The sequence below is a fragment of the Penicillium hordei genome (genome assembly GCF_028827395.1).
Source record: "Penicillium hordei strain IBT 12815 chromosome Unknown utg000001l_segment0_segment0, whole genome shotgun sequence".
Lineage (NCBI taxonomy): Eukaryota > Fungi > Ascomycota > Eurotiomycetes > Eurotiales > Aspergillaceae > Penicillium > Penicillium hordei.
In genome coordinates, this window is record NW_026623142.1 from 2,810,249 (window position 1) to 2,823,037 (window position 12,789).

At 46.5% G+C, this 12,789-nt stretch overlaps 4 protein-coding genes across 4 annotated transcripts; 2 read left to right on the forward strand and 2 right to left on the reverse strand.

Moving 5' to 3' along the window:
- Positions 1 to 473: 473 nt before the first annotated feature.
- N7537_001056 (uncharacterized protein) lies at positions 474 to 1,893 on the forward strand (the record flags this gene model as incomplete). The annotated part of the gene is made up of 5 exons (XM_056892114.1): positions 474 to 614; positions 667 to 793; positions 853 to 976; positions 1,045 to 1,508; positions 1,583 to 1,893. The coding sequence occupies 5 exons, from the start codon at positions 474 to 476 to the stop codon at positions 1,891 to 1,893; spliced, it is 1,167 nt and encodes a 388-aa protein (XP_056757109.1).
- Positions 1,894 to 2,630: 737 nt separating this feature from the next.
- N7537_001057 (uncharacterized protein) lies at positions 2,631 to 4,007 on the reverse strand (the record flags this gene model as incomplete). The annotated part of the gene is made up of 2 exons (XM_056892115.1): positions 2,631 to 3,896; positions 3,948 to 4,007. The coding sequence occupies 2 exons, from the start codon at positions 4,005 to 4,007 to the stop codon at positions 2,631 to 2,633; spliced, it is 1,326 nt and encodes a 441-aa protein (XP_056757110.1).
- Positions 4,008 to 10,195: 6,188 nt separating this feature from the next.
- On the forward strand, positions 10,196 to 11,482 carry N7537_001058 (glycoside hydrolase family 64 protein; the record flags this gene model as incomplete). Its single annotated transcript, XM_056892116.1, has 1 exon — positions 10,196 to 11,482. One exon carries the CDS (start codon positions 10,196 to 10,198, stop codon positions 11,480 to 11,482), a length of 1,287 nt encoding a protein of 428 aa, XP_056757111.1.
- A 228-nt stretch (positions 11,483 to 11,710) lies between these two features.
- On the reverse strand, positions 11,711 to 12,514 carry N7537_001059 (alpha/beta hydrolase; the record flags this gene model as incomplete). Its single annotated transcript, XM_056892117.1, has 2 exons — positions 11,711 to 12,043; positions 12,113 to 12,514. The coding sequence occupies 2 exons, from the start codon at positions 12,512 to 12,514 to the stop codon at positions 11,711 to 11,713; spliced, it is 735 nt and encodes a 244-aa protein (XP_056757112.1).
- Between the last annotated feature and the right edge of the window lie 275 nt (positions 12,515 to 12,789).

Here is a 12,789-nt window from a genome sequence, read left to right on the forward strand (position 1 = left end):
CTGGCAATCCATCAATCGGGAGCTGAGGACTGGTAGGCAATGCTGTAGTAGGATATAGCTGACAAGTCTTGCCCCGACTCGTGCAGTTGGAGCAAGGGAATTGCCGATTACACTTCAACTTCCTCGATCGACAGAAGTGGCAAGATACAGGTCGCGAGCGTGAATATCTAACACGCTCTTTCTCGATTCGATGCATCTCTGCCCCTGGATATCATTGAGGCAATGTTTGTTCAGCCGTGGGAGTTCGAGGAGGTGAAATGGGGGCGAAATGTCATGGATGAAGTTGACCAATCAAAGCCCGGCAAATCCGCGGAAGTTCCGCGGTCTCCATGGATTTCTATTAAGGGAACTATATGTGAGACGAGGGGTATATAAGAGCCTATTTTTCACTAGGAAATTTAAAATGACCCATCAGTTCTGCTTTATCTTCACTTCCTTTAGCCCAAGAATCCTCTTATGTCATTTGTGTCAATATGGACTCCATCGTTGCTCAGATCCAAGCTATCGCCCAAAACACCGATGAAGCTGGTCGGTTGAACATCATTCGGGCACTCAAACAAGTGAAGGTTGACCTTCAATCTTCACACGATACCTTCTTGGAGCTTGCAGTACCGGTTCGTGTCATTTACTACAGCTCGGGGTTGCCTCAAGTGCTGACAGTTATAGGGACTAACGAGTGCGATGCTCCGAATCAGTGCAGACCTGGGACTCCTCCGCTATCTCACAAAAAGTGATAAATCCTTGACTGTCACTCAAATTGCGGATCTGACTGGAGCGTCTCCTCCGCTCCTAGGTAATGACCCCGGAGACGGCCGTATCTACTTCGAGTTCTAAAACAATTGTTCTGTTCAGAGAGAATCCTTCGTTACCTAGCTGGAGTGGACGTGATAAAAGAGACCGGAGTCAATGAGTACACTGCAAACAGCATCACTCATGTTTTGGCTGACACTAAGGGCGAGGCCATGATTTACCACGGGTAAGCTGCATAGTATCCTCTGCCTGGCGAGCGTCCCTGCTTACCTAGCATCCTTGATACAACCTTAGATACGACACTATTGGACCTGTCATGCAAGCAATGCCTGACTTCTTTGCTGAAAACAACTATCAAGATGTCACCGTCAATACCAACACCCCGTTCCAGAAAGCTCACAATACTAAACTCACCTCATTCGAGTGGCTTGTCCAGCACCCTAAGCACTTCGGAGACCTGCAAAAGATCATGTCTGCGCTTCAAGGATCGGAATGGACCGAGGGATTCAAACTTTTTGATGATGAAGCCCGTAAGATTTCATTCAAGGATTCATCCACCCCACAGGCTTCGGAGAAACCCTTCTTCGTCGATGTTGGTGGCGGCCATGGCCATCAATGTATCGAACTTGGAAAGAAGTATCCAAATCTCCTAGGTTACCTTGTTCTCCAGGACCTGCCAGAGGCTGTGGAAAATCTCGCTCCTATTGATGGCGTGACGGCCGAAGCTTATGACTTTTTCCAACCGCAGCCTATCATTGGTTTGTCTCTCCATCTATCCATCAGATACAACCCTGGAAGATAGAATCAAAAGCTGACATTTTCTTTCATCAAGGCGCCAACTTCTACTATCTCCGTAGAATCATGCATGATTGGCCCGACGACAAAGCCGCAACAATCCTCCGCAATATTCGTGCCGCCATGGGCCCCGACTCGCGGGTCTTGATCGATGATGCCATGTTGCCAGATACTGGCGCCAACTGGCAATCGGCCGTGGCTGATCTTGCCATGATGACCTTTGCAGGCAAAGAGAGGACCAGGCACCAGTGGGAGGCACTTGCGGGAAGTGCAGGCTTGCGTGTGGAAGAGATTCATAATTATGTTGCTGCAACTTATACAGCTGTTCTTGTTTTGGTCGCCCAGTGAGCAAAACATGTCCGTGAGCGGAAATTTGGACATATCTAGCAGGTTAGCGTGCCACTCTCTTCTCATACTATATATTTTACTACGTATTACCCCGTACACAATTTGCATTTTGAGATTGAGGGATGAGACGCAGATTCGAGCTGCTGTGCGGTTGGTAGGGTTGCGTTGTAGCCAAGCTGGGGTTATGATTACTGGCCGGTAGATGGGGGTGTTGTGGCGGGATATCATGAAATGAAGGGGATTGAGGATGGGGTTATGTAGTATCGCTACAATATCGAGTCTATGAAGGGATTTTGGTGGGATGTGGGTGAAGCAACGGGAACACGGTAAAACCAGGGGCGGACCTCTTTACTTCGCATGATCTGGTGGGTGTGCGACGCGGTTGTGAGTATGGATGTGTGGATGTGCATTTGAGATGGGCTGGAGAGGTGTGGCTAGGAACTGGCAAATATAAGTCAAGTGCATTATTGATCTCCATTTCCCACATATATTGGATGTTGTAGATACATTGATAGCAACGCCGTATATCTTTATAGAGCAACGTTCTTTGCTAGCCACCTTCAAAACGCCTTGCTAGCCGAGTAAATAACATAAATTGGAAAGTCGCTGGGAGGAAAAAGGAGGAAATCAAAAGAGCGAAAGAGAGGACGAAAGCCCCCGAGACTAATGCTATTACAGGTCGTGAATCGTGCGCGTGCTGGGCGGTATATCATGAATCTTTTCCTGGTAGGGTTCACTCATTGGCTGCTTTCAGGAGTGGTCGAATCATGGAGAATGGGTGGTGGACCACGGGTGGTAGTTGTCGATCCCGCTGAGACCATTCGGATTCCCGAGGTCCGCTCCGTCGGCGTTGGAGGTCCATCATTGTTGATATTGATGGTTTGGAATTGCGACTGAGTCGGCGTCACGGGAGACACAGTCATGGGACTGGGTAAATTGACGTGGATCGAAGGCAAACGGTCCATAGGTGGGAGCTGCCGCGCTTGTTCATTCTGCTCTGTAACAGGGCTTTGGTACGCGGGGGCATCACCCCAGTCCAGGTGCTCGTAGTCGGGAGGCGGAGGGATGTTGAGCATTCCCAGATCTCCATCGTCAGTTTGTGATTCCGGTCGGCTCGAGCCTTGTGTCGTGGTCGGAGCGAGAGTCAGTCGTTCAAGTTCAGTAGAATTATGCGATTCGCTCATAAACAACGAAGCACCGGACTGGTCGATGCTGGGTCGTTCGAAGGATTGCGCGGTGGAGCTAAAAGCGTCACTTTGCAACAGCGGTCGGCTATCCGAATCGTGGTTGTCAGAATTGTGCGAGTCGGCTCGAAGCCGTGATCCATCATGTCGAACACGTCCAAGTTCAGCATAGCTAACACTGGAGATGCGTCTGTCCCGCTCTCTCGCCTGGTGTTCAGCGAGGACTCTGGTTACGTCGACTGCACTGTTGGTTCCTGTACGGCGACGTTCCGTCCGAGCGCGAGCTTCGGCATTCAACTGTTCCAGACGAGCGGAATCCCCACGCAACCGGGCATCTCGTCGCTCCCGACGACGTGCCTCGCGATCGGCTAGTTCCTGACGGCGCTGCAGGCGAATCTGGTACATCGAGTCCATTTGTTCCTCGCGGCGAGTTTCCTGTTCTTCCGCCGTCTCCGGATATTCCACGACCATATCCATCCCGCCGCGTTCACCCTCTCGGGCGATGACTTGTTCGGTCGGCTTTGGGCTTTGGGAATAAGGGGGTAGGGTCATAATCGAACGGATCGAGGTGTCGCGGCGGACGCCATCAGTGGTCTGCATTTCCGGTGCTGTGCCAGCTCCAGGATAAGAGGTATCTTGGCCACTGGTTTGATTCGGGACTTGGCCGTATGATGCCTTCCCTGGACCCCATGCTTTCCATTTCCGCTTGAGGAATTTGCCCGGAAGGTATTTCGGTTCGTAGTGATGTTGTCGTAGATAGCGTAAGAGGAAATAAGTGCCCACACAGAGTGCGACAGCAAATATAATGCTCACAGCACACTAGATAGTCCGAGGTCAGCATAGGGGTCGGAATGATCGGAAATAACATACGATAATGAATATGATATTCTTATCATTTTTGCTATTTTGGCGTTTTTGTGGAATGTACATAGTGTTGGACAGGCAACTGGGCCTAGAAATACTTAATGGAAGGCATGGAATAAAATCCCCGGATTTCCAAAGAGTCGAGGAATGAGAGAAAATGGACAAAGCCCGTCAGCCTACTACAAAAGATGCCTAGGGCCCTAAGAGGTGGCTATTATTATACGCCAAGTATTGAAACGCTGGCGTGGCCCCAGGAGGCTGGTGGAGGCTGGTCTTTGGTTTTGTCCTCTCAGGTTTTCTTTTTTTTTTCTCCATCTTTTTCTATCTGCAATTGTCTACCAATCATTTCATCACTATTCTTGTTTTGAATGGTTTCCACAGTGATCGTTTTGCTGGGGGAGCCATAGGCGTTTCGCCAGGGTAGGACCCTTTACTCCGTACTCATCTCATATCTCATATCTCAAATCTTTTATTGCCTTCATTATTGATTTCAATTATTGACTTTCGATCGTGCGAGATCAACTGCACGAGTCCCTTCGCAGCAAGGGAAGCCTTTATACAAAAATAGATACGCCCTTGCGTTCGGGACCAACCGGTATGAGATCGTGCTGAGACATCTGGAATATCAAATCGCGAATCGTTAAATGCCCACTGTCAGAGAGAGCCCATTAGGCCCCGCTGTAATCATGTCGCAATAAAATAAAATAAAAATCCCCTTCACCCTGCTAATCTCAGCCCAAGTTGTGAAATGTAAATTAGAGGAATTTTCGAGATTGAAACGTCGTTTCCTTTCACCTCTCCTTGTCATTTCTGAAACACCCCCTTCCCTGCAGGTTGGCCTAACTCAACGGCGATCAGACTTCTCCCGATCATCATTCTCCACTAGCTTGTCTCGGTAGTTCTCGGTTATACTGATGGTGTAATCCAGGGAAGCAGCGAAAAGACCACGGCTGTGCGTGGTGTTGTGGGTGACAATCGTGGTGACTCCGTATAGGCGTTTTCATAGATCTAATTAGGACTAATGCCATATATCCAACTGGGTTTAGCACATGATTGTCCCGATCTTGCTACATATCTACGTATTATACGGAGGTCGATCACAAAATTTCTGTCTCATAATTTTAACGCTAGTATAATGTGGCTTTTGATTGTCTAAGATTGTTTCTTTCTACTTTCTATATAACTTTAATAAGCTTGATCTTTATACGTACGGTTCTTTTCACCTCTTCCTTTTCCTCATCAAGTATAAGAGAATTCCCCCGTGGAGATTATAGAGCTACGTTAGAAACAAGCCGTAGACAATCTCAGGTTACTACACTAGGCTTTGATATCTATTATAAGCAACTAGGAAAACCAAGAAAGATGGTCAAAGGAAGACATCTAAGGGTGCTAGGATACTATTTAAAGACTTAAACGTGCCCTCAAGCTATCGTCTTCATTCCCCATTTTCTCTTTATGTTATAATAACAACAAATACAACCGGAGTATAGAATTCTAGGAAGATTAAACTGTGCTTTAAATAAATTTTCACTTAAATAAGCTATAAGAGCAAGGACCGATTATGGCCTAGTGACTCGAAGGAGTAGTAAGTATAATTAGAGAAAAAGTAGCGGTTTAAAGGAGACGAAGATCCGAGTTGAAGACTAAGAGAACCTATAGACGTATATAAGCGATAGAAAATATTGTTATAGTATCTTCCTTTTAGGCTTAATTACCGAGTTGCCATATCTATATGGTAATTGAAGACTGAGTGAACTCGTTATCGGCGGTATAGATCGAAGTATTTCTATCTGTATCTGATCTGACGGGATTAGGCTTTATAGTGACGATAGAAAAATCGATAACCGGAGAGGGGTTGGTACCTCCGCGGTAACTGCTTCTTTGACTCGATACAAGATCATGAAGGACACAACAACGGCATCGACGCATTTGCCAATTTCCAATAACGAAGCTAGCGGAATAGACAATAATTGTAACTATAACACCGAGACTGTAGTATAGAGCAGGTAGGTACTTGTCTTCCATTTTAATATCAGATTCTGGAGATAGGAGAAAGTATACTTATTAAATTCTCTATCTGTCAATATATAGTCATATACGTAATGACGATTTATAGACGTAATGTAATAATCAATAACCCTCAATCAAAATTATCTGTAGAAAAGGTTACGCTCTTAGTGTTTCAAAAATGAGTAAAGAAGATACCTAGGTAAGATATTATCTTAGAGATGTATCCCGGCTTCTCCGGTTCTGGCTCTCTTGATTACTCCGGCTCTCATCTTCTTCTATAGCTCTCTACGCTCCGTATATCTCAATCTATTAACATTTCATGATACATTTTGATATCTCCCTAGCACATATCCTTATGTTTGTTGTTGAGGTATATCCATATAGTGATTATGTGAAGCTATGTAGTGGAGGGGAAGAACGTATTATATTCTTTCATATAGAGATTAATACTTGCTAAAGGGAAGTGTTCTATAAGGGTCATTACCACATATACTTCCTTGCCTTATCTTTGCAACTATAAAAGAAATACTAACGTATTTCACAAGCGAGCTAGCCACCCCACCCAACCTATTAACTTCAAATACATATATCTCAACCAAAACTCCATTAAATTAAATACACTAAAATTATCTATTCTCTAGACATGTATTTCTTTTATGACCATGGTTTTTGCTTCCACCGCTCAGTAATCAATTGAGAGGCTTCTTGAAGTGTCAAGCCAACTTTAGCTGGTATCTACCTCCAGGTCTAACGTCGCCGCCTTACAGCCTTTCAGACCTAGGTCTCGATATAGCCGTTGCGGGACCTCGCGGCCCTCGCGAAAGAGCAATTGTCACTATATATCTTATAAAGCCTCGCAGGCTTAGTGAATACCGACTAACGCCAAGGTGGCTAAGACAGTCTGGCTAGTCAAATAAGCTAAGCAGTCCTATCCCGGTCTTGATCGGCTTGAAAATGACACGAGCGCTATCAGCCAAAGTCGACAAGATCCTCACTCAGACTTTATATCCCCGAGGCAGATTTACGACCCCGCTTCGTAAAGGCGATTATCCAGAAAGAGCGTAGGATGAATGTATACAGATTCTTAGTAGTTTAACAATTGACCGACCGATTGGTATACAGTGCGGCGGATCTATAGTTCGGCGTAGCGGACTAGGGGCACAATAGCCTCATCTCGTGCGTAATAGTGGAATCTAATAGAAAACAGGGCCGGGCGAGCGAAAGAAGCACATTTGCACTTGTATAGATGGCGAGGTGGCGGAGCTCCATGGTCTGGATCAATAGCAAAAATGTCTCACCTTGTAGAGCACGGACAAAGATAAGGAGAAAGAAAAAAGCGGGCAGGCAATATATATCTAGAGATTGTAGGAGCGATGGGAGGGATTATATACAACCAAACGGGAAAAACGAGACAAAATCTTAAACTAGAAACGTAGACATTATATCCGTCCGATATGGAAGATAGCGAATGCCCCCTTCAGTGCGCCATCTTGCTGCTCGGCTTTGTCCCGGCGCGGCCGGTGTCTGTCTACTAAGATCAGTGCCACACAAATGGGCTCTGATAACCCGTGCTCTTGGGCGAATTACCATGATTCTTTGTTTATGTCCTAAATTTGATTTGTGTCCCTTATTCCAGACTATGACGTGGTGCTGGAAGTATGGGGTGCTGCCGTGACTCCAGATATCTAAACCAGCGTAGAAATAATAGAACGGCATTGCCCGGGGCCATTGTAATGCTTCAATCGATAAAGCCCCTCGACACTCATTGGACCATCACCATATTTCCCTCGATATTTCCGAATGGATGTAGTTGTTGCTTACAGTGACCAGTGAGGCGCAGTAAACGTCAGATGGGCTGACACCAACGTCAGAAACCTAGCGAATCTTCACCCCAGAGGCCCAAGTCTTTTCCCAGCCCCAAGTGGCATCATTGTGACATGGCCATTTATTGTCCTGTATGATATCTAGCAGAGATACTTCGGGAAATCTCCCCAACCCATCGCAGAGACATCTGGTTCTCAACCATATCATCATTTTGCTTAGGTGTATAATTTGTTGTTTCCGCTGTATCGGCGGAATTTTAATGTCCAGTCCAAAGTCGACTTTATCTACAGCTTCGGATTAACCGGGATTTATATGGACATACTTACTCTGTCTCCTAGGCATGGCCGAGTCCGCTGAGGTCCCACTGGATAAATTGGAGATCATGCGGGCTGAGAAAGTCCCTACCCGTCAGGTCTAGAGTATGTGTTTGTCGCATGTCCTTTTTCTCAGGAAATTTGACTTCGTGGCTTTGGAATGGGAACGCCTTGCCAATTTTTATACTGACGACTCTTCATTAACTGTTTATGAGCTATTACTACCAGAGATAAGGCAGTCCCAATGCGCTACAGTCCTGCGTGATTTACTCATCATGTTGTTTCAGTAGAGTTGATCGCAATGTCTACTGTGGGCCCACTAAACCGAACAAAGTACGAGTTTCTCATTAGTGTCGGTGATGATAAGGCACTACGGTAGTCGGTAACGGCTAGAGTTCGAGCAAATTAAGATATCGGCGTAATTACGATAAATTGAAGTGTGTGATTATGATTTTTGACTTGGCCGTTGGTCGTCGTCGTACAAACACCAACTTTGATAGATCGCCACTTATAGATCTTGGTAAAGGGTCTAGGCACAACGGCACAACGGCACAACGGCACAACTCTACTTAAGTGGTAATCACTGGCGATGCTTCAATTTCACCTATGCGTGAATATCGGGATTGAAATTGACATATGGTCTTGCTAAGGAATGTGCCGCGCCTGGCACGGGCAATTTAACGTTCATCGGATGGTTTTGTTTTGAGATGGGAAGGCATAAGATAAAACACGTGGATAGAATCCACACCCATTTGCTACTTTTGGATATTGCCAGACAATGACATGTGAGTAGATCTGACAATGGATTTTAACATATTGGATCTTTATTATATCCTAACACAGTGGTCTGGATGGATACAAATGTCATAGAAAGAACTCCAACAAAAGTGAGGTCCAGTAGTTCCGACCAGACTTGATAGAAGTCTTGGAAAACCATGTTTCATTGCATATTTGGTACTTTATGGAGGATCTATAAAACTTGGAAGATATATCTCTTCAACTGAAATGAACAACTCAGTTTGGTGCAAACAACATTATAATATTTCCAACACTCCTAGTATTGGAAAATCGGATATTTGACTAAGCCAAGAGAGGATAGAGGGGATATGCTGGCATCTGATCATCTTCCAGAATTATATGGGTTTCAATATTTCTATTGCCGCGTGATAATATTCTTTTCCTCTGGCGAGATACTAGTTTAAAATATATATATATAAACCCATTAAATCCATTACACCAAAATATTCCTTATAATTATTCTCAAACTCCTAAGCGTCAGGGCGTCTGCGGTGCGTTGTGAGGTTATTGAGCCTCAGGACTCGGGGGCTGGAAAAATCACGATTAACGGTCATATGATCTACTAAAAGCAATTCAAGACTAGTGTACGTTTTAAAGCTGAGCAAAATCTTAATAATCGTCTCGTGGCGGCATAGGAATATCAAATGGTTGTATTGGCCAATAAAATACAAGTATGGATGACCTGATGCTGACCCAATGGCCAACCTGGAATTCTCACCCGCCCCCTTGATAGGAAGGTGTTTCGTAAGTCGGTTGCCTTAAAAGGTCAAGTATATGGTCAGGCCTTCCATTTGCTAACCTATCGAGTTTCCACATCATATTTAGCTCGGAGTTATTCCCCGCATAAAGAGGCTAAGATGAACAGGTGGGAATTGGATCACCTGAAAACTCGGCATGATCGTGCCGTCCCGCGAGTGGCTTAGATCGACATTGGTATATACTGTTGTTGATATTGACGCGCAGCCTGTTCTGAACGATGATCGACAAATCAGGTAGCTGCTCCAATAAGGTCGACGCCACCCTCTCCGAGAAACTTGAGGTCATCGCCACGTTGTATCACAGGGTCCTGGTCACCCTGCCCTACCTGATGCCATGAGCTTGGCACGAACTCAACAAAGGACGTTGAGCGATAGTATATATTATGGTCCATATTGCGAGCTAAAATATCGGCAACAAGTTCAAACCCCTCATCGGCAGCCTTGTGGATCTTGATACGGCTTTCTTATTGGGCTTCTGCGCCAATCATTTCAAGACCTCAGTCCATCTGAATTCTTCTTCTAACACCGCAAGGCACTGATATCGCGCAAAATGGCAACATTGAACTTTGATTTGAAAAACAACACCGGTTCTGACACGGTCTATGCCTACATCACCGGCCAAGCGCTCGATAAGAACAATGCGCTTTTTCTCTTGCGATCCGATGGGAAGACAGCCTACTACCCGACCTCACCCTCGGCTACTGGGACCAGCCCGAGCGAGGATTGTGCGATCCCGCTAGGCGCATCTGGCAGTACCACCACTATCACAATCCCGCACCTCGCAGGCGCACGATTGTGGTTCGCCCGAGACAGCAAGTTGACATTCTTGTTGAATCCTGGCCCTGCCCTTGTTGAGCCTTCGGTATCCAACAAGGCAGACCCTAACTATAATCTGATATGGTCCTTCTGCGAGTTCACCTGGAATGACTACCAGCTTTATGCGAATCTCAGCTACGTCGATTTCGTGTCGATGCCCATCGCCATGACCCTAACCAACGGAGCCGGTGCAACCCAGACCGTCAAGGGTCTGCCAGCCAATGGTCTTGATCTAGTCTGCAATGCTCTCAAAGAACAGAACGACAAGGATAAAGCCGGCTGGGACCAGCTTATAATCCAGCGGAACGGCGTCAATTTGCGGGCCGTTTCTCCCAACACGGGAAGAACCCTCAATAATTCTTTGTTCAACAATTACTACGAGGGCTATGTGGATGAAGTCTGGTCTCACTATGCAAAGAGCTCCAACAATACTTTGACCGTCAACACGCAGGCTGATGCCGGTGATGTCACCGCCAAAGTTGACTCCAATCTCTTGTCCTTCTCAGTTCCAGATACTACTTACACCAAGCCGTCTACTGGAGACATCTTCAGCAATAGTACTGGATCCTTTGCTGTTTCTGGGAACGGCACCAAAGACGCCATTACAGCTCGTCTCGCTGCCGCGTTCAATCGATCAACATTGTTGATAAATAGCAACCAGCCGAACGGGGAGACAGTTTCCAACTACTACAAGAACTCGGTGACAAACCACTACTCGCGCATCTGTCATTCTGTGAACCTTGATACTCGGGGCTATGCATTCCCCTATGATGATGTTGCGCCTAACGATGGCCCCGATCAGTCTGGTAGTGTTTTTGATGGCAATCCAAAGCTCTTGACAGTCACTATTGGCGGCGGCTCTAGTAACTCTGCCAAGGAGTCTGTCGTTGAGGACGATGCTACACCAGTCCAGCAGCCCGCGGAGAATGGACAAAGTAAGGAGAATGGAAGGAAGCCGAGCCGCTTTCATGAGCTGAGGAGCTTTGTGGATAAGCTGTCGCATAGGAAGAGCAACACTTGAGAACCATAGGTTTGTCTCAGTGCTATTTGGTCATGCTGTCATATATTGTAAATGCTAGTCACTGGTATATACATCATTTTCGGTGGTCGTTCTCTCTCTTGAATTTGTTAGAAATGGGTCAATATGGGTTTTTATCTTTTCTCTTATCCTTTGCACTAAACATGAGAGTAAGGTATCCGCAAATTGAATGACGACCTGCATCATTGTAAAGAAGAGCCTTCCCTCCTCTTATTCCCTAGAATGCTCCTTAATGTAAGCAACCACCTGACCCGGCATAGCCAACCAGGGCGTGTGTCCCGTTTTAATTTTCTCAGTTTCAATCTGCGCCCCTCTCCGTCGAGCTCGCTCCACCAGCACCTGCTGAACCGGCAACGGAGTCGCGCGATCCTCCTCAGTCAAAAGATACACAGAGGGAATGTTCATGTACGCCGCACCGGTAGCGGGGGCATTCTGAGTCGCCCAAGAATGTGGCTTGAGAAGCTTAACCCACTCCGCACCATCGACAACATCATGGAAAAACAGCACGAGCGCATCGCTGGCAGTCACAGTTCCCTTCTCTTCCTAGAATAAATGTTAGTGGTCACATAGACATTTTGCAACTTGCAAGCAGAGATCGGCGGAACAACTTACATCGCGCACATACCACGGCGGGGGCATCCCACCAAATGCGCCGATCAGACCCTCGCCAATGCTAGGTAGGAACGCGGCGATGAAGATGAGTTTCACGACGCCGCCCTTTTGGCCAGCTGCTTCGCGCTCTGACTTGCTTAGTCCATCTAACGCGCTGCTCACTGGTAAGCCTGCCCAGCTGTGCGCGACGATGACGATGTCATGGCCGGCATCTGCTTCTTGTTGAGTGATAGATCTCACGGCTTCGATGTCTGGTTGAAGGTCGACCACTGAGCTGGCTTGCTGGATGGAGGGAAATGAGATGCTGTGGCAGGTATAGTCGGCCAGTTCTTTGATGATTGGGTCGAAGATGGTGGGCGGGTACCATGCGCCCGCTGCGAAAATCAGAGTTGGCTTTGACATCGTCACTCCGGTTGACACGAAAGTTATGTAAAATGGATGCAGGCGCTTGGTTTGTACAATAGAGGCCTGTAAGGCTGAGAGGTTACAGGGGGTCTGAGATCGACTAGGCGGGACTTCGCTTTGGTCAATTTAATTTTACCGCTTTTCTTCTTCCCGGCTGAATCGATATATTGTCTACATCGGTGTTCTCCATTACACCCTTGATTACCTATATTAGTGAGACCTTTACGTGTTGCGAATTTGCTCAAGTATATTGATGGAGTGAGATTGACCAG